Source organism: Dromiciops gliroides, chromosome 1, assembly GCF_019393635.1.
Source record: "Dromiciops gliroides isolate mDroGli1 chromosome 1, mDroGli1.pri, whole genome shotgun sequence".
In the NCBI taxonomy this organism is placed as follows: Eukaryota; Metazoa; Chordata; class Mammalia; order Microbiotheria; family Microbiotheriidae; genus Dromiciops; species Dromiciops gliroides.
The window spans coordinates 735,423,100-735,444,751 of record NC_057861.1 but is presented as its reverse complement, the minus strand read 5'-3'; the positions used below and the strand labels follow the sequence as shown (position 1 = coordinate 735,444,751).

At 49.6% G+C, this 21,652-nt stretch overlaps 1 protein-coding gene across 2 annotated transcripts in view; it reads left to right on the top strand.

Annotated features, from left to right (window-relative positions):
• The window catches only part of ATXN7 (ataxin 7), a 139,482-nt gene extending 118,299 nt beyond the window's left edge, over nucleotides 1-21,183 (top strand). For both annotated transcript variants that reach the window (XM_043974999.1, XM_043975000.1), the window contains 5 exons: nucleotides 5,428-5,702; nucleotides 10,482-10,680; nucleotides 11,085-11,206; nucleotides 13,870-14,866; nucleotides 16,990-21,183. In XM_043974999.1, the coding sequence (XP_043830934.1) occupies nucleotides 5,428-5,702; nucleotides 10,482-10,680; nucleotides 11,085-11,206; nucleotides 13,870-14,866; nucleotides 16,990-17,007 (1,611 nt within the window). In that variant the 3' untranslated portion in view covers nucleotides 17,008-21,183. The remainder of the gene's footprint in view (nucleotides 1-5,427; nucleotides 5,703-10,481; nucleotides 10,681-11,084; nucleotides 11,207-13,869; nucleotides 14,867-16,989) is intronic.
• The last annotated feature ends 469 nt before the right edge of the window (nucleotides 21,184-21,652 follow it).

Here is a 21,652-nt window from a genome sequence, read left to right as displayed (position 1 = left end):
CAAGCACGCGCCACATGCGTGAAGCCACCTCACTTCTCTCTCCCTTCTCTCACCTTCTTCTCTCCTCTCTGTGCCCACTCCCCGCACTTTAGTATGCAGACCCTCATTACTACTCGCATGGACTCTTGGTCTTTGGGGTTATCAGAACTTTACCAGTGCAGGAAGCAGTAAAATCGAGCCTAGAGCAAGAGGAAGATGATGAGAAGTAGAAGGAGGGAGAAGCAGGACCAGGCTATAGGAATACATGGAAATGGAGCTGGCACGGCTTCCTGGAAGTCAGGGTTCTCGCCAGGCGAGCACATAGTCTGCACAAAGCAGAAGAATGTGAAGCCACACAGTTCAGGGGAGGCTGGGGCTAGAAGTGTCTGACTCAGGAGTTCCTCTTTTGTCCTCAAGACAGTGGGAGGCCTCTAAGGCTCTTGGATGGGCAGGGTGCATGGTCAGACCTGTGTACCAGGAAGAGGAGGGTGGCTGGTTAGGGCCCTGGTTAGGGGTAGGGGGATGAGGGCCCCAGTAGAGGGGTGTCAGTCTAAAGGTGAAAAGGGGGTGTGAAAGGTGTTCTGAATACAGAATCCACACGACTCTGTAACAGACGGGTCATGGGGAACAAGACGAGGAGGTGAGTCTCAGTGACCAGTGCCATTAGGGAAATCAGGAGGAACGTCCCAAGTTCAGCTTTGCAAAGGTTACTGGGTTGTAATGGGCTGCAGCTGGATTTTAAAGGAATGTTAGAAAATCACACCATTTAGACGTATCATCAGTTTTTCTAACTAATATTTCTAAATAAAAACTTTGGACTAATTCATCTATTATTATTTGGCATTTTAATGGGAATATGAAAGACAGACGACATAGAGTATATTCAGACTGCCCCATCACTTCTCACTTTCTGGCCAAGGGCGTGTGGGCCCTCTGCTTGTTGACTGAAAACCACCACAGGGAGTTTTGGGAGGCTTGATAGCAAGTCCCTGGCCCAGAATTTGATGGAGGCAGCAAGAGAAATGATTTTGTCTCCTGGGTCTACAACCGGCCTTAGATGTGTTCAGGAGACACCCTGAGATCCTGGCATAGATATGCCATAGGTCATGCGCTGTAGGAGCCAGGGAGGGCAACTCAGCTTTTCTTGACTTGCTTTAAAAACACCTTCATCCTTAAGATGTAGAGGAACCCACCCAGCAGCAGCGTCTTATGGTGGATATGGCCCTCGCTCCAAGGACAAAGGGGCTGCTGGAGTAGGAATGGTGGGCACCTGGCAGGGAGGGAAGGAGGGAGTGATGGCTGCAGGTCTGCTTTTGTGATCGAGGGGCTTCGGGAAGCTGGGAGAGTGTGCACGGACCCTCGAGTGGGGAGCCCGAGCAGTGGGGTGATGAGGAAACCATGTCCTTGAGGAAAGAGGGCAGTTGTCAGTTGGGATTAACAGTGAGCCCACGGAGTAACTGAATGGTTTTTTGGTTTTTGGTTTTCGGTTTTGGTTTTTTGCCGGGCAGTGAGGGTTAAGTGACTTTCCCAGGGTCACACAGCTAGTAAGTGTCAAGTGTCTGAGGCCGGATTTGAACTCAGGTCCTCCTGAATCCAGGGCCGGTGCTCTATCCACTGCGCCACCTAGCTGCCCCCTAGTAGTGTTTTGGGGGGCTTTTTTGTTTGTTTTTTTGTAACTGAACGTTTTTGAAGCTGGGCAGAGGCATCCGGTTGGCTCATCTGGAAAATGAGGGCAGAGGACTCTGGCTTTCAGGCCTTTCCAGCCTTAAATCTGTGGCCTTTGATGCTGACTTTTGAACAAAGAAGATGCACAGGATTCTGAAGCTTACCTGATTGGAGCGGTGGTTCCTAAGGGCCTAGAGGGAAACCAGTTGTCAGAAGGCCCTGCCTCGGCTCAGTGAGGACAGGCCCCGCGGGGCTGACCTTCCTGCTTTTGCCAGGCCTCCTCCGCTGGTAGATGGGGGAACGCAGCTCCAGGAGCTGGCCTCAGCTTTAGCCAAGCGCTCCTCAAGACGCACGCTGCTCTTGTGGGGAAGATGGCGGTGTGAGCTAAGCAGGAGAGGTAGACAGACCCGGGCCTGCTGGGTGGGCGTCAGTCTGCAGGGGGAGGAAACCTCCGTCTGGGCGGCCTTGGCGTGTGAGTTTAAAATGTTTATCAGTTTATCCACAAACACTTGCCTAGTGCCTGTTATATGCCAGCCAAGTGTTAGATGCTGGGGGTACAGGCAGAAAGGAGCCTGTTTCTGTGTATCAGCAGCTTACGCTCTCACAGGGGATAGAACACGCACGCGCGCGTGCACACACACACACAATTAAAAATGTCTGTGTATATGTATATGTATGTATAGTAAGTATAGGCTGTGTGTACATATACATATCTGTCTATATACACACACACGGATATACCTATACACATACACGCAGATATACACATATACACATACACACACACAATTAGAAATGTCTGTGTATATGTATGTATAGTAAGTATAGACTGTGTGTACACATACATATCTGTCTATATACACACACACGGATGTACCTATACACATACACACAGATATACATGTACATACATATACACATACACACACAATTAGAAATGTCTGTGTATATGTATCTATATGTATATATAGTAAGTATAGACTGTGTGTACATATACATATGTCTATATACATACACACGGATGTACCTGTACACATACACGCAGATATACACGTACACACATATACACATACACATACACACATCCAAAAATTAGAAAGGCCCCTGAAGCTGAGGGAAGTGATTGGAGGGGCCTTCTAGAGATGTCACGCCCCAGCGTGTCCCAAAGGGGAGGAGGGCCTTCCACAGCTCCCAGACAACCTAAATGGACTCTTCCTCATTGAGGTTGCCCACCGCCACCCCCGAGGACTCCCTGACTCATCCGTGCCCTTCCTAGCATGTGACTTGGGTAGAGGCCTCGGTGGCAGGCTTCTACGATTGGCAGATTCCCTAAAGCCGGAGTGGGGAGCTCACCTTGGAGAAACAGACAGGATTTAGAAGACTCGGACTGGCTAGAATGCAGCGTGAAATGGCGCGGGGGGCGTGAGGACTAAGCCTTACTCTTACAAATCAGCCTCACCAATGCCTGGCTAGGTGATGGTTCATTTCCAAATGCTCTGGGTTTCAGTGGGCTTACGGCCCCCCAGCGAGACAAGGCCAGCGTGGCGGAGCGCAGGGAGGGAGGCATGGCCTCCAGACGTGAGGAGGCTGCGGTGGCCGCCTCTCTCTGCCACATGTAGAGGGCGTGGACAAAGTGGAGACTGGGGGTAGGAGAATACAAATGAATGCCATGCGAGGATGGGCTGAAGGAACTGGTGGGGCAAGAAAGCAGGACAGTAACTGTCTTGGAAGGTCTGAAAGTTTCTCACCTAGAGGCGGCTGGGGGGTGCAGTGGATAGAACACCAGGCCTGGAGTCAGGAGTTCAAAACTACTTACTAGCTGTGTGACCCTGGGCAAGTCACTTCACTGCTGCCTGCCTCAGTTTCCCCAGATGTAAAACAAGGATAATAATAGTGCCCACCTCCCAAATGAGAGAATATTTGTAAAGTGCTTAGCACAGAGTAGGCACTTAATAATGCCTCTTCCTTCCCCTCAACACCCCCCCACACACACACACACACCTCCTAGAGGGATTGAGTCTGTTTTGTTTGTGATGGGTGAAAGGACCAAAGAGGCAAATCTGGGCTTGAGGAAAAGGAAGGCCTTCAGTCAGTTGGTGCTCTGTCCAGAAGTGGGACGGCCCCTCACAGAAAACGTGCACACCTTCTCCTAGGAGAACGGTAGGATGTTGGGTATGTGGTGGGGACAGTCACTGTCCAGCTCTTTATTGGACTAGGTGGCCACTGAGACCCTCTGATCTACCCTGATGGGAGGCTGCCTTCCACACCGTGTCCTCCTGGACCGCACTTGTCCGTGTCTTTCTGTCCATCTTCCATCGATAATTGCCCATTGTTCCGGCCCCTTTCTTCTCGTGCTTGTCACGTGTAGCGGGGCAGCCTGCTCGATCTGTGCCCTGCCTGCTTCTGTCGGCCATCCTGCTGTTCTGAGTGCATCCTCACCACCTCCTTATCCTTGCCACTTGAAATCTTGGCGCTTCTGCGGCAGTGACGTTCTCTAGCTCCCACCCACATAACGTCAGAGACAGAGGATTGTTTTTAGAGGCTGAGCTGCTGCAGGGAACCGTGACCTCCTTGTGAGGTTTCCCAAGAGCTCGTTTCCTTGTTGTGGTCACTTCCCTGTGCAGGCCACTTTGTCCCTCTTCACTGCCTCCCCCTGGTGAACATCCCAGTGAGCAGACTCTGGGCTCTTGGTTATCTAAGCCATTTCTTACCAGCTTTTCCTGTGTGGGGGCTTGCTTGGCCCATCACCCAGGGGTGCCGGTGCATTGCATTGAGAAAGACCTGTAAGAAATAGGAGCTGTTAGAAACATTTCTTGGTTAGTAGTTGATCTCTGGCCTTAGAGCCAAGAAGGCCTGGATTTGGGTCCTGCCGCCAGCACGTGCTGTCTCTCTGCCCCTGGGGAGACCCTTCGCCTCTTGGAGCCCTGGGGGCTTTCAGGGAAGGGGCTGACCTGCTTAGGTAGAAGAGTCCCCTGGAACAAGTCCCCTGTCCTGCCCCTTCGTGTTGGCAGCATCCACTCACATGAGCCTTTTAAAGCTTTGCTTTTCTTCTCAGCAGCCCGCTGCTGCCTCCTTGTCCAGCCAGGCTTTGCCCCCCTGGCCCAGGGAGAGGTGTTTGCTTTTGCTTTCCTTAGATTCCCCCAATCACTTCCCTTCTGTCCTCCCTGAAGGGCTGTGTCCTGTGTACGCCCCTTCTCCCGGTCCCACCATCGATGTGCTGCTCCGAGGCTGAGCTTCTCTGCCCACCCATGGCACATCCGTGGGGAGGAAGAGTTACACTCGGGCTGGTCTCGAGTCTGCCACTCACTAGGAGGGGATTGTCCGAAGGGTGTTTTATTGCCTGAGTGAATTAGAAAAATGAACCCTAAACTTCGTGCTCCAAAGCGGTGTTTTCCTAACCAAGTCCTTTGAGATGTGTCCGGAGAGTGGACCAGCCTCCCGGCCTCAGGGCAGGGCAGGCCTGTGTGAGCTCACACCAGGGATGCAACCCCCTTTCCTCCTCATCCATACACATCACATTTGCTAACTCCTGTTTCCTCTCAAGCCTCTGAACACTATGCCGCCTTTCCGTAAGGGAAATCTAGCCCTTGAATTAAATCTACCTTCCACAGGAGAGGAAAAGAGCGGCCTCCCGGGGATCATGGTTGGCTTGTCCGAGGCAGGGCGGCATTGACCTGCTTGGTACCGTTCATGTGGGCCCCGGGCCCTGGCTGGGGAGCTGCCCCAGAAGCACTGGGGGCCCCTTCCAAGGATCTTAGAGCCTCTGTTGTGTTTGACTTGCAGACACATTCCCTAACCCAGCGGAGGGCCGTCCAGGGCCGCAGAAAACGCTTCGACGTGTTGTTAGCCGAGCACAAAAACAAAAGCAGGGAAAAGGAGCTGCTCCGTCAGCCAGACCAGCAGCAGCAGCAGCAGCAGATAACAGCTCTCAGGGAACCACACGCCTCCCCTTCCAAACCGGCACCGGAACCGCACCCAAACTCTCATGGAGCGACTCCTGCCGAGGCAAAGCCTTTAGGAGCTCACAAGCCCCGACCTCACAACCCCAGTCTTCCAAGGTCAGTAACATCCTCCTCCCCGGGAACACATCGCTCCTGACACTCGCAGACCTTATGTCGTGCGGGGCTGATGCTGAGAGATGGGGGAGGGACTTCGGGGGGTGGATTCCAACCTGTGTTGTCGCGTGGGTGTGGGTTCCACGGCCATCTCGGTAGGAGAGTGAGATGGTTTCCAATGGGCTGATGTTGGAAAATCCATTAGCCCGTGTTCAGGGGGTGAAGAGGCCTTGTTCCTGGACAGTCACAAGCAGTCTGGTGAAGTAAATGACATTCTTGGTTTCTTGTTCGATAAACCATTGCTCACCGTGGGAGAATTTCTGAGCCAGGCCAGTGAATCACCGCAGTATGGTGGACCGAAGCATACTTCACACGGCTCCTTTAACAACTTAGCATTAAGAATATGTGAGGTCCCTCACGAAGACTGCGGCAGGACGGTCTTATCTGTCTATACAATCACGCACATTTTCCCCATTCGTTTTCAGGTCTTGAACCCTAGGGAAGTGTCCTCTGAATTTCAGCAGTGAAACAAATGGATTTGTCTTTGTACTCATATACATAAATACCTAGATCTACACGGATACACCACGTGCGTAGGCATGGATAGAGATAGTCATACAGTGACACATATTTAGCCCTGTCTATCTGAGGGCTTCATATGCAGACTCTGGAGAGGAGGGAGAGATGGAGGGGTCAGGGTTTCTGGGGAAGCTGCCCAGTATTTCCCTTGTAGTAAGGAAGAGCTCTTCATGTTTGGAGCACACTGCCTCAGTCTTTACAGATTCAGTATTTGGCCTCAGTCCACTTGTGCAGACATTTTCCTAAGCACCTACCAAGTGTCGCCCATGGTGCCAGGCCCTGAAATCTTCTAGATAAAAAGGAGCCTGGTACAAAATGTGCTTGGACAGAGTCTTGCTGGAGAGAGTTTGGGGGTGAAGTGGGTGGGTGGGTGGATGGATGGATGGATGGATGGATGGATGGATGGATGGATGGATGGATGGATGGATGGATGGATGGATGGGGTAAGGCCTTGCTTTGGACGTAGCATCTGAACAAAACTTTTCAAGAATCCAGGCCGGGGGGAAGGGGAGGGCCTTTAGGGCCTGGGGAAGCTGTGTCCAAAGGCACTGGGGCAGCTGATGAAATGTTGTGGGAATAGGCCGGTTTGTCTGGCATGTGGAAGACATAGAAGTGGGTCATGAGAAATAGGTAGGTGTGAACCAGATCAGAAACTTTTTTAAATGTCAGACTAAAGAGCTGATGCTTTGTCCTGACATAGGGAGCCATAGAGGATTTTTGAGGAGGGGAGTGACCTCCTTAGAAATAGGATGTTAGAAGGAGGAGGAGAAAGCTGTTGGAATGGTCCAGGCTCCAGGTGATGAGCTCCCTGGAGCAGGGAAGGGCCTTGTTAGTAGAGTGAGAGATGTTGTGGAGGAGACTCTGATTAGACACCATAGTCCTGGGGGACTCTGTGGTTCCACCCCCAGGGGAGAGAGAGGTGCGGTGACCAGCCACAGATATTGGAGGAAGGTGTTGGGGAGAGTTCCGTTCGGTACATTTGGGTTGGAGGTGCAGGCAGAGGCAGTGAGCGTTGCTGGTTTAGCACTCAGGAAAGGGATTAGGGCTGAATACATAGATTTGGAAGTCATCTGTGTCGAGCTCCTAATTGGACCCAAGAGACCACATGAAATCACTGAGAAGATGGAGAGAGAGAAGAGAAGGGGGCCCAGCCCCCAGCTTTGGGGACGGCCGAGTTGGGAAGAAGGAAGTGCTGGGTCCCCAGCAAAGGAGCCCGGGCTGGAGGTGTCCGAGAGGCATGGGACCAGGAGGAAGGGCTGAGAAAAGCAGCTCTCCTTGCAGAGGGCCGCGTGAGCTGGGCTGGGGGCAGATGGCAAGGGGTCGAACAGGTGTCCTGGGCTAGCGCTTTGGCTCTGCACAATAGAGAAGGACAGCGGGAGGAGGCCAGGACCAAGAACAGGAGAGATCCCAGTGTGCCGGAGGCAGCAGGGAAGCAGAGTCCAGTCAGGGAGATGAAAGGTGAGGACAGGCAGTGGTCAGTGGGACAGGCTCCCCAAGAGAGGAGAGCACAGGAAGCGGGGATGGAGGGCCCAGAGCCAGGCAGAAGAGGGGAGAGTGGAGGCGGTGTGGATCGCGGGCTTTGGGGGCCCCTGCTGAGAGGGAGCCGGGGGAGGGCTGGGATGAGGGGCGTGAGGAAGGAGCAGAGAAAGGGCCGGAAGAGCCCCTCAGAACATCGGGGAATCTGCCCCCAAGTGGCCCCTCAGAGCGGTGAGGGCTCAGGTGGGAGGAGAAGCCAGGCACGATCCCGGCCCCGGCACCATCTTTGCCTTTCTGTGTATCGGCAGCTCTAAGCTCAGTCCTGTCGCGGGGGGCACCAGCTCAGAGGGTGACTTTCTCCAGCCACTTGGGGAGTAACCCAGGATGGGGGGTGTTGGCCTGGTGGGACTGGGATTAGGGCAGCTGGGGTGGGGGTGGGGGGTAAAGCGTTGTGAACACGAGGCATCTCTTGGTTCGGGGCTGTTGAGGGAGGGAAGCTGACCGGAGCAGTCCGGGGGGTCGGAGAGAGCGGGGAGGCCTGCAGGAGGATCGGGGGCTGAGGTCATCGGAGTGGAGGCCGCCGCTGAGCTGGGAGGTCTGTGCATCGGCCTCTGCATGGTACGGGGGCTGGGACCCCTTCAGAGGCCAGTGAGCGTCTGGCCCCACCGACCGGGATAGATGGAGGAGAGGACACTGGGTGTGACATTGTGCCCTCCCCGGTCTGGGGGAGAGAGCGGCCAGGGAAATGTTTTGAGGAGGAAGCCTAGTTTCCTTGAGGCCCAGAAGATGGGAAGAGCTGAGGGTCCTGGGGCAAACGGAAGTTCCTGAGCAGTAGTCACAGCTCCAGAGACCAGAATGGGATGGGAAGAGGGTGCAGAGGACAGTGGGGAGTGGGCAGCACTGGGGAGTGGGCTTCCATGTCCCTAGATGGCAGATCCGAGCCACAGGGACTCAGGGTTTGCTGGGTGTGAGATGGGGAACAGATCACTAGGACTCTCACAGTTCTGTGATGGGTCCTGTCTTCAAGCACTAGGGAAGGAAGGGGGTGGTGAGCGTGCTAGGGGTCTGAGTACACTAGCTCCATTGCCTCATCCAGAGGACAAGGGGTGACGCCCACATCTTCTGGGAGGGGCCAGAAGATTGTGGCACCTAAAGCGTACACTTGAAGTCCCCTCAACCTGAGTAAAGTCTTAGCAGCTAAGAATTCTGGTGAATGAAGCTCTGGTCCTGGGATGGGGGTCGGGACACCAGCTGGCTCTGGGGACCTTCTTGGTGACAGACAGCTTGAGGCATGGTCTTCTCAGGCAGGCAGGTCAGTGACCCAGTGAAGAGGAGATCCTTTCTCCAGGGATAGCAGGAGGTTCTGAGATGACGAAGACCGACGTCCCACCTCACTAGGTCCAGCGAGAGAAATGGGCGGAGGCAGGGCTGGGGCAGGAAGTGGCCTCCCGGCCAGTTTCCTTACCACCTGCTGAGGCCCCTAGAGATGGGAGGGGCTTCTGTGGGCACTTGGTGATGGAAGGCTGGGGTGGGGTGGTGACATGGGGCAGTGTAGACACAGCTTCCCTGTGTGGCAGGAGGTTCCAGAGTGAGCCCCAACAGGGGAGCCAGGCCCCACTGAGAGGAGCATCATTCTGCTCCAACCAGACAGGCAGGTAGGCACTACTGAGGTGTGACATGGAGACGGACGGGCATCCCGGAAAGTGGTGAGAAGTTGAGTGGGCACTTGGGCTCCATCCAAAATGAGGCCCATCAAGAGAGGCTGCCCACCTGTCCAGGTCATCTCTTCTTGAATGTTCTCCCAGAGTCCTTCTGAATAGATAGTGATGAGTGATTCTGGGCAGGAGAGCTCTGGTCTCTGTGACTGCGTTGGAGTGGGGGGGCGGGGCAGTCCTGACCCCGAGGGACTCGGGAGATGTCTCTGGTGGGACGGAGCCCGTGATGAGGCCACCTCAGTGATGTTGGGCAAGTACTCTCCTGCTGTGAGACTCCATAGCTGGTGTGCGCTAGGAATCGGGCATTTCCTGCCAACACCTGTCTTCCAGAATTGGTCGGAGCTTGTGGCCTTGATTCGATTCAACTTCAAATTCTTCCAGAGAAGAGAAAAGATATGTGTGCATGTGTGTGTGTGCGTGTATTGAGTGTCTCTGTTACACCCACAGGCCATCCTTTGGTTAGCTACATACACATGATTTACAGGTTACTGGCATTGTACTTCTGTTTCACAAGATGTACTTGCTAAGTGTCAGACTCTGCATTAGTGAAGGGGGATACATAGACAAGGGTCTTGGCTCCCCAGGAGCTCACACCCCCTGGGCTGGAGATGGGAGGCTGGAGGAAGTGACTGGGGAGGGGAGAGCGCCAGTGAGAATTGGGGAGCTCAGCAGAGCCCCACACTGGGCCACCCAGGAGGTATGGGGTTCTCAGAAGGAGAACACACAGACATGGGAGGAGGTAGATGTCCGTTGGTGGGAGAGGAGACTGTGGAAGGATGGGGCTGATCCCCGAGGGCTTTGGGCTCAGGAGGCTTCCGTTAGCAACTCTGGGGGGAAGTTGGGGAGAGAACGACTGGAATCAGGGAGGCCCATTCACCCTGAGCTGGCGGCAGTTCCCCTGTGCAGAGCCAGGCCTCTCACAGAGATGGTCCTCAGGGCCCTGGGCAGTGCCAGGATCTGGAGGAGATGAGGTCTCTGTGCCCACTTGTGAGTGCCTTGTCTGCCCCTCCAGGCCTCCAGGCTGCCCAGCCCCGCCCAGCGGGAACGCACCCTCCGATTCTCCTGCCGCTGACGAGTCTCCGCACCCTCCCCTGCCTTCGACTGAGCCAGCATCTCGGGGATCCAGCGATGAGGGAGAAGGCGACGAAAAGGAAGAATCTGTGGAGAAACTGGATTGTCATTATTCAGCTCATCACCCTCAGCCGGCATCTGTAAGTTCTGAGTCCGTCCAGCCCTCGTGGCACGGGCACTCACCGGAGGGGAAGGGGATCTTTAGGGGCGGGCAACATGAGACACCTCGGGGCCACCCCCTTCTTGTACGAGAGGACCGCGCAAGGCTGCAGCGGAGCACGAGCCCCCAGTAGCATAACGGACGAGCTTTGCAAATTAACATGGGAGCTGGGCCGCCCAAGCCCCCTGCTGGGAAAACGTAGTCTCTAGTCTCTTCGGACAGGAGCTGGCCATTGGCATTCTGGTCACTTTTTGTAGCTTGCTGCAGCATATGGCGGGAGTTAAGATCAGTCTTTAAGGCTTGGCTCCATTACTAAGGAGATGAAATACCAACATTGCTTCTTGGAGAAGTCAGAAAGCCTTCACCATCTTCTCTCTTTTTCAGTTTTGCACATTTGGTAGCCAACAGATTGGAAGGGGCTATTTTGTTTTTGATAAGAGGTGGAACCATATCCGATGTGCCCTTCACTTTATGGTGGACAAGCATCTTAATTCCCAGATGTGGAAGTGAGTGCCTTTTTCTTTCCATTGATCGGGAGGGAAGGTGGGGAGGGCTTCTCCTGAGCCTTTGGTTGTTTTCATATTCCTCCTTCTGCGGGGGTTTTCGTTCCAGTGAAAATTCAGAGAACAACTTTAATCTGTGCTTCAGTTTTCTTAGAGTTATAGCCCACTCATTATCTGTGTTAAGGGGACTTTGGGATTGCCGGGTGCAATCCCAGACCACAGTTTAGCTGTTTGTTACAGCTGCACACCATAAGAGACCCTCTCTCTGAACCCATGAAGAAGTAAGTGATTTCACTAGTCAATGGTTCATTTTTTTTCCTCTCTCTCTCTTAAGCTTTAAAAGATCATGCCTCTTAGCAGGCACAGGTCAGGAAGAAAAAGTCAGAAAGGGCCAGGATGATAAACCACTCTAGCCGTCATTTTGAAAACCCATTGCCCCCTGACCCAGAGTGGGGTATTCAACTCCCCTTTCTTGGCATTACTTGTTAAAGACTGGAGTGTTGACATAATTCATTTAGGATTAGTGGAATTAGTTGAGGAAATCCTGAGGGTCTCCACGTCCTTTCACTCTCAGACCCACCCAGTCTGGGTTTCTTGTTTATTCTCCTGACCCACTGAGACTTTAAGCTGGCTTACAGTGTGTTGATTTTAATTTTACTTGTTTTAATTGGTCCTCCATAGGGTCTGGAATTTGAAGGGACCTTGGAGATTCTAGCCAACAGTGAGTGTGGATGCTGATTGGCCCACCTGAAGGGGGTTTCATTTCCATTTAGTTCTGCCCATGTAGAAATGTTCTCTCTGAGAAGTACAGGCATTTAAGAAAGTGGGATTTCACTAAATTCTCAAAAAAATGAGTGAGGCCACTTCAGCTTTAATCTGTCTGTTATTCTGTGACAGGAGGTGAGAGAAGGCTAAGGGCCTTTATTGCTTACTCCTAAGAAATCAGGAGCCCCCCCTGCAGTGTCTCTGGTGGCCATGAGAACCCAAACTTTCCTTTTGTGATAAAGCAGCATCTTTTTAGGTGCTTGCAGAAAACTCTGAAATCTGTCTAGCACCAGCCCGTTGGCTCCAGTGCTTCCGGGCCTATCCAGAAATGCACTTCTTTGGCATGGATTGACGGTGGTTAGGCTCTCATAGAGGAAGCCTGCCAGAGCCTAGTATTGTTGGCTTTTTTAGAGATTAAGAAGGAGGATTGGGGTTAGTCATAAAGAAGGTAAAGATTGTTAGCTGTAGAAGCAATAACAATAACAAAAATAGGTGGGTGTAAAAAGTGGAATATCAAGAGTCGTCAGTCCTGTGATTTCATGCATTGGTTCATCAGCTAGCAAGCCCCTATTTAGTGCCTCCTAAGGACTGGAGAAGGAAAAACAGTCCCTGCTCAGAGGGAGCTCATAGTCTGTGAACTTAGATCTGTTTATTGGGAAATAGGGATCCTTTAGTTCGCTGAGAAGGGAAGTGATGCCGAGCTCCCTCCTCCAATGCCTTGTTTTGCACGTGAGGAGTTTGAGGCCCGGAGAGATTAAGGGGCTTGTCCAGGATGAACCAAGTAGTGAGGGGGGGAGCTGGGGACGAGCCAACCAGGTTTTTGAGTCAAACTCAGCCATCCTGGTGGGGCCCGGATGAGAACTGGGATCCTCGGTCAAGGAGGAGCAGGGGGTTCTGCTTCCTTTCCCTAGTGTAAGCCACATGGCCGGTTTGCTTTAGAATTCACTCCCAGGCAAGGACAGGCTGGGAACCTGCAGGTCTCTTTTGGAGCCACCTGGTGGCCTCCTTTGAGTACTGCACAAAACACGAGGAGTGGTTCAGGAGGAACTGACTTCAGCTTTTCTGGAGACCTTTTTTTTAAACCAGTGATCTTATAGTGTTAGAGCTGGAAGCGACCCGAGAGTGGAACGTCTCTTTAGTGCCACTGATACGTTGTCTTTTGTGGCAGCACTCAGAGTGACGTCCCCTCCCCAAGCCCCAGTAGTTCTCTAAGACCCGGACTTTGGTCAGTTACCACTGCAGAACGGGAAGGAAGGACGTGTGCTTACTGTTAGTTACTTGATACCAGCATCATTCGTGGTGTTTGCTCAGTCGGTGAGAATTCAGTCAGTTTGCTAAGCACTTCGTACGTTATCCTTGCGATCAAGCCGAGTCTAATAGGAGAGACGAGGACGTGCATATATCAGCATAGACGTAGAATGAATATAAAGGCAGTCCTTGGCAGCTGGAGAACATCAGGAAAGGCTGCGTGCGTTTCCTCTTGGAGGGAGGTGAGGGGGTTTATTAGTCCAGGCCTAGGGACTGCCCCAGAAAGATTAAGGGACTTGAGGGCCCGTAGTCAGCCGCAGAGCAGGCCTCAAATTCCTCCTTCTAAGCACAAGTTACAGGCTCTTCCTCTGTTTTCATTGGGAAAGGTTCTTTCTCTTTCATTTCTCTGTAAATAATTTTTGATGCGGTTCCTGCTCCCCATTTGGAAATAAGAGATTTTAGATCCTCACGAGCTCCCAGGGGAGGACCTGACATGGGCAGAGTGGACAGGTGGGTGAGGGTGGTCATTTTTAACCTGTCCACATGTAGGAGTCTTCCTGTGAGGTTTCCCTTGGTGGTTCGGGGCTTGTCCTTATGGGGTGGGAGTCAGTCTGCAAGAACCTGCTCTCTGACTGCCTGTTATCTCCCCCTAGGAAAATCCCTCCAGCAGCTGGTCATTCAGCATCTGTGCGTGTTCCCCAGCGGACAAATCCTGTGCCTGTGGCACCGTATGGCATTAGCCCGCCAGGTTCTGCTTCCTCACCATCGCCAGGGTTGATTTCGTCCTCCTGCATCCCCCTGAATAGCAAGTCTGCGCCAGCTCACGGGATGCCCCTCGGTGCCCCCCCGGCTGCTCTAGGGGCCGTGGATCCCATGTGCAGTGTGCAGGCCCGACAGGTGTCTTCTTCAACCCCTTCACTGCTCTCCCCAGTACCTTCCCCGGGGTCTGGGAAACCTCAGAAACTGAAATCCAACAAGTCTTTGAAGCCTAAGGAGTCGCCTGCTAACAGCACCAACTGTAACAATATTGGCAGTAGCGGCAGCTCAGGAAAGAAACGCAAAAACAGTTCCCCACTGTTCGCACACTCTTCCTCCTCCTCCTCCTCCTCCTCCTCCTCCTCCTCCTCCTCCTCCTCCTCCTCCTCCTCTTCCTCTTCTCCTCATTCCACAGACTCTTTTAGGAAAAACTGTGTGGTTAACTCTGGAAACTGTGGCACCGCTTATCCCTCCCCAGTGACGTCGTCCCATGGCATTGGTCTCAACTGTCTGACCAGCAAAGCCAACTCTGTGGGCGTAAGGCACGACCAGCCAGGGAGGGGCCCTCTGGCGGGAAGCCCTGCGGAATCCATCAAGAGGATGAGCGTGATGGTGAACAGCAGCGATTCCACGCTTTCCCTGGGCCCCTTCGTGCACCAGTCCGGCGACCTGATGACGGCCGCCAACTCGCACAGCGGCTTCTCCCACTCCCATCCCCCTCTCGACAAACTCCTGGGGAAGAAGCGAAAGGGTTCCCCTGGCTCCAGCACCATCCACCACAGCAGCCAGGCCAGCAAGGTCGCCAAACTGCCATCCATGAACAGCGTTCACACCAAGCACCCTGGCCCCGTCCCAGGGACCCAGGGGCTGCCCAACAATTCTCTGCTTCATCAGGTAAGAGAGGACCACGTTAGGCTTTGTCTGCCCACTGACCAGTAGCCCGTATCTTGGTATATGTACCTTGTTTGTGTCCCGGGTCTGCTGGGCAGTGTCTGGGGAAGCCTGTGGACTTCTCAGAACAATGGTTTTTAAGTACATAAAATAAAATGCATGGGATTGTGGAGGAAACCACTTGTATTGAAATACAGCCATCAAACCGAGTTCACAGACTCTAGGTTAAGAACCCTTGGTATAGATCATGGTGCCTTAAAAAAAAAAAAATCTCTTTATGACTGTTTGAAACACTGCACTGGGCCTAAATTTCTGCCCCTCTTATCACTACTTAACTTGGAAAGTGGCCCTCCGGAGGGAATCTACGCCCCGATGAATTTAGCAAGGCTTTGGGGGAAACCAATGCCTAAATGATGCCTCCTCATTGGCCACTATTCAGGGAGAAATTGGTGCCCATTCCATTATCTGTCTTAACCAAACCCAGTGAAGAAAGCCAAACTGAAGCTACATTGAATTAGGAAGAAGTAATTTTGTCTGTAAAGATGATTCCGATTTTTGTAAGGTTTGTTTCCTTCCCTCCAGCTAGGTCGACAAATCGATATCCACACCTCTCAATTGATCACTTTTTCAGGGTGGCCGACAAGCATGCACTGAGCTCTTCCTGAGTTCAAATTCAGCTGCAGACACTTACTAGATGTGTGACTCTGTGTAAGTCACTTAACACAAAATCCTAAAGAAGAGGGAAATAACTGATTTCAGTTGCTTTTTTTTGTTTGTTGTTTGGTTTTTGTTTAGGGATGTTTTTGCAGGGCAATGAGGGTTAAGTGACTTGCCCAGGGTCACACAGCTATTAAGTGTCAAGTGTCTAAGATCAGATTTGAACTCAGGACCTCCTGAATCCAAGGCCAGTGCTCTATCCACTGCGCCACCTAGCTGCTCCTCAGTCGCTTTCAATTTTGACTAGCATCCATTTCCTCTTCTGCTGTCAGAGAACTGTTCTATATATGTTTGAAGGGTTCTGTTGTGTTTCTTTGGAGGAGGTGGGCCAAAAAAAAAAGACCTTCTAGAATTTCCTGGTCACCATTAGTAATGGGTATAAAAGTTAAGTGCATCCAAAATCAGCCACAGTAGCAGAGTCTAAGAGGGACCTGCCAGAGGTGGTGTGTGCCTGGCTCTTCCACTTGGGCAAGCTGAGTCAGAGCAGCCTCCTTACTGAGGCCAGGGAGCTCTGAGGGATTTGGGCTTTTAAAATATTTCTGCCAGGCAGATGCCAGCCTCACAATTATAGCTTATGCCCTGTGGGAAAGGCAGAGTTGGAGCCCATGGCTCAGCCCCTGAACTTGGCGTTCTTTTATTGAAGGCTACTTCTGCCTTTTCTGGTCAGAGCTTAAAAAGGAGATCGATGTCGGTGCTGGTGAATGCTATTTATTGCTTTTTTTCCCCCCTGAAAGTGATTTAAATTTCTCGTTCCCCATTGGAGCAAGTCTCCTCCAAATCAGGGCACTTTAGCTCCCCTCCCCACAGGGCTGAATTGAGGACAAGGACAACAGAGCACACAAGCATGAATGAAGTGCCCGTGCCGAGCAGAGAGAGTCAAATCAGGGCCACCCCCTGAGCGCCAGGAGAGGGGGAAGGTCGCTCATCTGCGGGCAGGTTTGCTTCAGCTTTTGGCCACTGAGGTCCGCACTGTGGCAGGTTTCCTAGACCCAGAGTGGTAGCGGACTCCCCTTTCCTCTACGTATAATATCCAGCACGTGGGCTTTCCCCATACCCCTGCTCTTGCTTGACTCGGCTTCAGTTTCTAAGTCGGCTCCCTCTCATGCTTTTAGTAGGATGACATTCTTGTGTTGCACAGAGCAGAAGCAAACGGCAATGTTCGAGCTTTCTTGAGGTCAGGCCCACACTTGGGCATCAAGCCTCGGGGCATCACTTTTGCCCAGAGAGATGGAGGGTCTTTAGATTCTGAGGCAGCTGGAATTCTGGAGCTGGCCGTCAGGGTCTCCCATCGATGGCTTTTGGTGGCCATCTGCGTACCCCCCACCTTAGGAATCGCGTTAAATATTAAAGGACACATCCCTTGTCGGCTAACTCACCTTTCCCTTTGTGTCTCTCTTCTCTCTCCAAAGCCAAAGGCACGTCCCTGACAGCTGGAATAAATACCATAGTGAGAAAGAAACTGGACAGTTTTCACTACAAGTAAAACCTCCACCTGGCACTCTGGACTCCACGATGCCTTGGAGTTTATCCCAGCTTCCTGTGGTCCTCAGGTGTAGAAATCTGCTGGACTGTTGGCCGTTTTCACAAAGGAATTCCCTGAAGCCATGTCTGTAGCAGTGAACACCCTTACTAGATCCCGGATCAAGTTCAGCCACAGAATTGCTTTTATCAGTGTTAAAAGTGGTCTGGACTGCTCGCTACCAATCTGTGAGATTTTTACTTGCAGGAATACATCATATTGCCACTCTTTGATAAAGATTGGCTGGGCAAAAAGATGTTTTGGGCCGAACATTCCCGTAGACTTCCTTCTTCCCCCAGGCCAGCCCCGCTGGGGTCATCCACAAGCAGTTAGGCACCCACCCTCTGGATGACACCCAGGGAAGTACAGGGAGTGACCCTGCAGAAGGGAATGTGGCTTTACTGTTCGGGCAATGGAAAACGGACAATAGCCCACCTCGGCGGCACAAAACAGGCCGTATTTTTGCCCAGCCTTTTGCAAGTAATTGGGGATAAGGAGCTGTCAGGAGTTTCTAACTTTTAAAAAGTTAGTTGTTTTAAGCCATCAACGCCCAGAAAGCAGAAGTTTAAACTATTTTGGAGGAATACTTTTCATGGTACAAAAGCAGTTCTATGTGCTTTTTGAATAAGATGCAACTGAAAAGGAATATAAAAATGCTAACTAGTTTTGATAGAGGAAAGCCAAATGAAAAAAAAAATCACTGTAGGGGAAAAACCCTATGCCGAGATTTCCAAAGAAATGTAATTTCTTTTACAAGGGTATTCCATAGAGTCTTCACGTTGAAACAGCATATCAAAGTAGGTTGATTATACCTTCTAGCCTCGTTCTATTTTCTAAAAATTGCCTTTTTAAGATGAAATTAATAGGATACCACAGAAATGAGCATTCATATTTTTAATGTTTTTGGAGGTGAGTTCTGTTATCCTCAGCCTCCTCTGAATACTGTAAAAGAAATCAGTTTTAAACATCAGCTTGACCTGACCCCATTTGTTCCACCCCCTTTATGTCACTACAGATAATTAACTGGTTGGGGTTTTTGTTGGGGTTGTTTGGGTTTTGTTTTGTTTTGTTTTCCTTTTCTGGAGGGGCTGGGGGGCAGTGTGGAGTAGAAAATTCCACGGGCTGCATGTGGAGGTTTCTTTTCATTCATATTCATTTCTCTAGGATCTGTGCTTTCCCCTTCCCAGAGGGTTTTCTGATCCATCCAGAACATTCCCCCCTCCCTTCCCCACCCCACCCCCAGAATGAAATCTTTAAAGGGCTTAATGTCGTCAGAATGTAATTGCTGGAGAAGTCACTGGTCACTTACACGAGGGGGGTTTAGCTGTGTCTCTCAGAGGGACGATCTCCCTGCTGCTGTCAGTCAGAGACCCCGCCGTGTATCCTGCATTCTCCCCTCCACACCCCTCCTTTTTCCTACTCTTGTGTCATAAACTACCATTTCAGGGAACCTGAAGCCAACAAATGGTTGAGCCACAAGCTCAGGTCCTAGCCTAATAAAGCACCTGCTCCAGGCCCAAGCTTGTGTGGAAAAGAACAACAAAGAGCTTTCATCCGAGGCTTTAGAGATAAATGATGCACCATGTTAATTTTCTTGACAGGGGTGGAGTCGTTTTCATCGATTATGCAGTCACCAAACGTTTTTAGGACAAAATAGGCCAGCTCATAAAAGTGTGTGGACATGTGGAAGGGGCTGTTTTCTCACGTTATTTGGGAAAACCAATAGAATGACGAGATGACCTCTACGGTCCCTTCCAGCTCTAAATGGATGATTTTATGACCTCCCAGGAGCAAGCAGTGGGTGGGGAGGAGGCCGCCCATCCAGACCTCTCTTGTCCCTTTGTGGAATCCAAGCACCCTCCATGTTTGGGGTAACAAGGACATTTTTGGTTCGGGTAGATTTCCGTTTCCAAGCCAAGAAGGGAGTGTGATGGCAATAAACAAAGTCAATTTTAAGTGATAGAATTTGTCTAAGATTATGTGACTCCAGAAGAGGAAGTGAAAAGGCTGCATGATAGCAAGTCAGAGCTGATTCCGAATAATGTAGATATTTAGACTAGCAAGTGTTGATCATTTGGATTTCTTTTAGATTGGGGTTTTTAATTCCATTTTCATTATGTCTCCTGGTAGTACCTACATAAAGCAACCGGATTAGGAAATTAGCCATTTTGAAACTTGCCTGCCACAAACCAACCCGCTCACATAGTGCTCTGGCATTGTAGACTGGTGGGTTGTTTTCATTCTTGGAACTTTTATTTTCTCCTACAATTATTTTAGTACTTATAAATAATTAAGGTAATTTAAAACAGTAGCACAAGTACTTTTTGGATTAAATTAACTTGCAAAACCAAATTTGCAGTGGTTGGGTTGTTTCTAGACAGATTTTGGTATTAATTTAAAACCAAGACAATTTTTATATTCTTTCCATAGAATTTCATGACAACTCCTGCAGTTTTCTTAACCTATTTAAAAAAAAAATTGCTGCAATGATGAACAAAGAATTATACAAAACCTACTTTTGTATCTTTATTTTGGAATTTCTTGTTCTATTATAAATATTGAAGTATCCCTATTTCAGAAAACATATTTTGTTAAAATTGATTGTACATATTTAAATATGTATTTTTGCACAGGTCTTTTTTTCTTATATCCAGTTTTGGTACAATTGAGATCATCTAGTATTTATTTATTAATTAATAAAAAAGTAAATACCTTTTTATAATTTGAAGTGGTTCACTGCCAAGCCAATAGTCCTAGAAGTTGCCTACTTTACAATTTAAGGGATGCCTCTGTTTCGTGAAAGTCTATGTCCCTTTTAATGTCTTGGGAGTGGATTCATAGAGATTAAATGGGCATTGCTTCTATTAAATTGCCTAATTCCCCAGAAGACTACATTTAGTTAAGTGACACACTGCTTCTCCTTTGTTCATGTTTTGTGGATGTGTGTCAGTGCGGATGTCTGTGTCCTCTTGAGTGTGTGTGTGTGTGTCTGTGTGTGCAAGCACATGTATGTGTGCGCTTGCATGTGCAAGCCACTAAGTATGTTGTGGTTTAAAACTAATGGAAAAAAAAAAAAACCTGAAAAGTGCCTGATAACTAGTTTCAAGCTTGGACTGTGTAGACAGATTCTCCTTTAAAAGACTTGAATGTTAAGTTGAATATATTTTTATTTTATTATTATTAATTTTTTTTTTTGGAGCTTGCTTTTTCCACCTAACATCATTTCCAAAACTTTAGGGGAGGAGTTAAAAAATTTTTAGCCAAGCTGGTCATTGGATAAAGTATTTTAAAATAAGACATTTTGGTTTGAAACAATCCCGGTGGGTGATATAAACTGTCCCACGACGCCAAGAGTTGGAATCTTTTTTCAGCCAGCAGTTTTTACAAGACGCGTCTCGTTTTGTTAATTTACTCATAAAATGCAGAGTTTAAAAGAGAATATGTAAAATATTTTGTACTCCAAAAATCTAACAAAAAGAAGTACCTCTGAGAACATTGAAGGACAAAAAAGCATGATCTGCGAAATGTAACTGAAGGCCACTGTCTTCCTCTAAGAGTTCTCTTGCCAAGGGGCGTCCCTGCTGTCTCTCCTTCTGCCCCCTGGAAAGAGTTGGGCTACAAATGATTGTTAAAGGATTTGCTGTTTAGCAGAGAATAATCATTTTTACTTTTCTGTGCAAAACACGTTACATTTTCAGATCATTTAAAATGAGCACTACGCGATGTCGATGTGAATGTAGGGCCTAGAAAGCATCTTGCTCTGTTTTGAGCCTGGTTCTAAAAGCAATCTCCGGTGTCAAGTGTGTGACTAGTGTGATAATTTGTACACAAGATGAAGAGCATCTCAGCTGGACTTTGGGTTGGCTGCTGTATAGTACATGAACAAATGTCATGGGATAGAAAATTACTTTGGATATTTAAAAGAAAAGAAAGATATAGTCTATTTGTTTTGTAACAAGTTTCTGTAAATAAAATAATTTATACTATTTATAAGAAAAAGTTGTGCTTTGCTTTATGAAAAATTAGTTTGTGGAACAAACCTGTTACTAAACCAGGCAATAAAATGAGGACTTCTCAATAAACAAGGTTGGTTACATGAAATACATTTTACATGTTTCTCCTTCATTATAATACTACACATATACTTTTCAAAGGAGTCTTTAATTCCAGAATGGGGCTTTCTTCATTCTCATTCTCAACCACAGAGGTAAAAGCGGTGCCTCAGTTTCTTGCTGAATTTGTTTAAGGGCATTTTCATGTAGAAAAATCCATGTTTGACATAGTTTATGTTTTCACCCCCTAAATTTTTACAAAAGAAACTGAGAGTGGGATAGGCTGAGAAATGAACCTCCGTACTCATGTGAAACCTGGGTGCAGTCAATTATGGGATATTTACAACAGTCTTCGTGCAAGGCTTCTCTTCCCTTTTCCTCCTTGGAATTTGTACTCAGGAGACAGAAGCAGGTTTTCATGTTAGCTTGGGCTTAGTAAGTCTTGGCTTCTTTCTTAAGCCTGCCTAGACTACCTATAAATAAATTCTCTCTAAAATCATG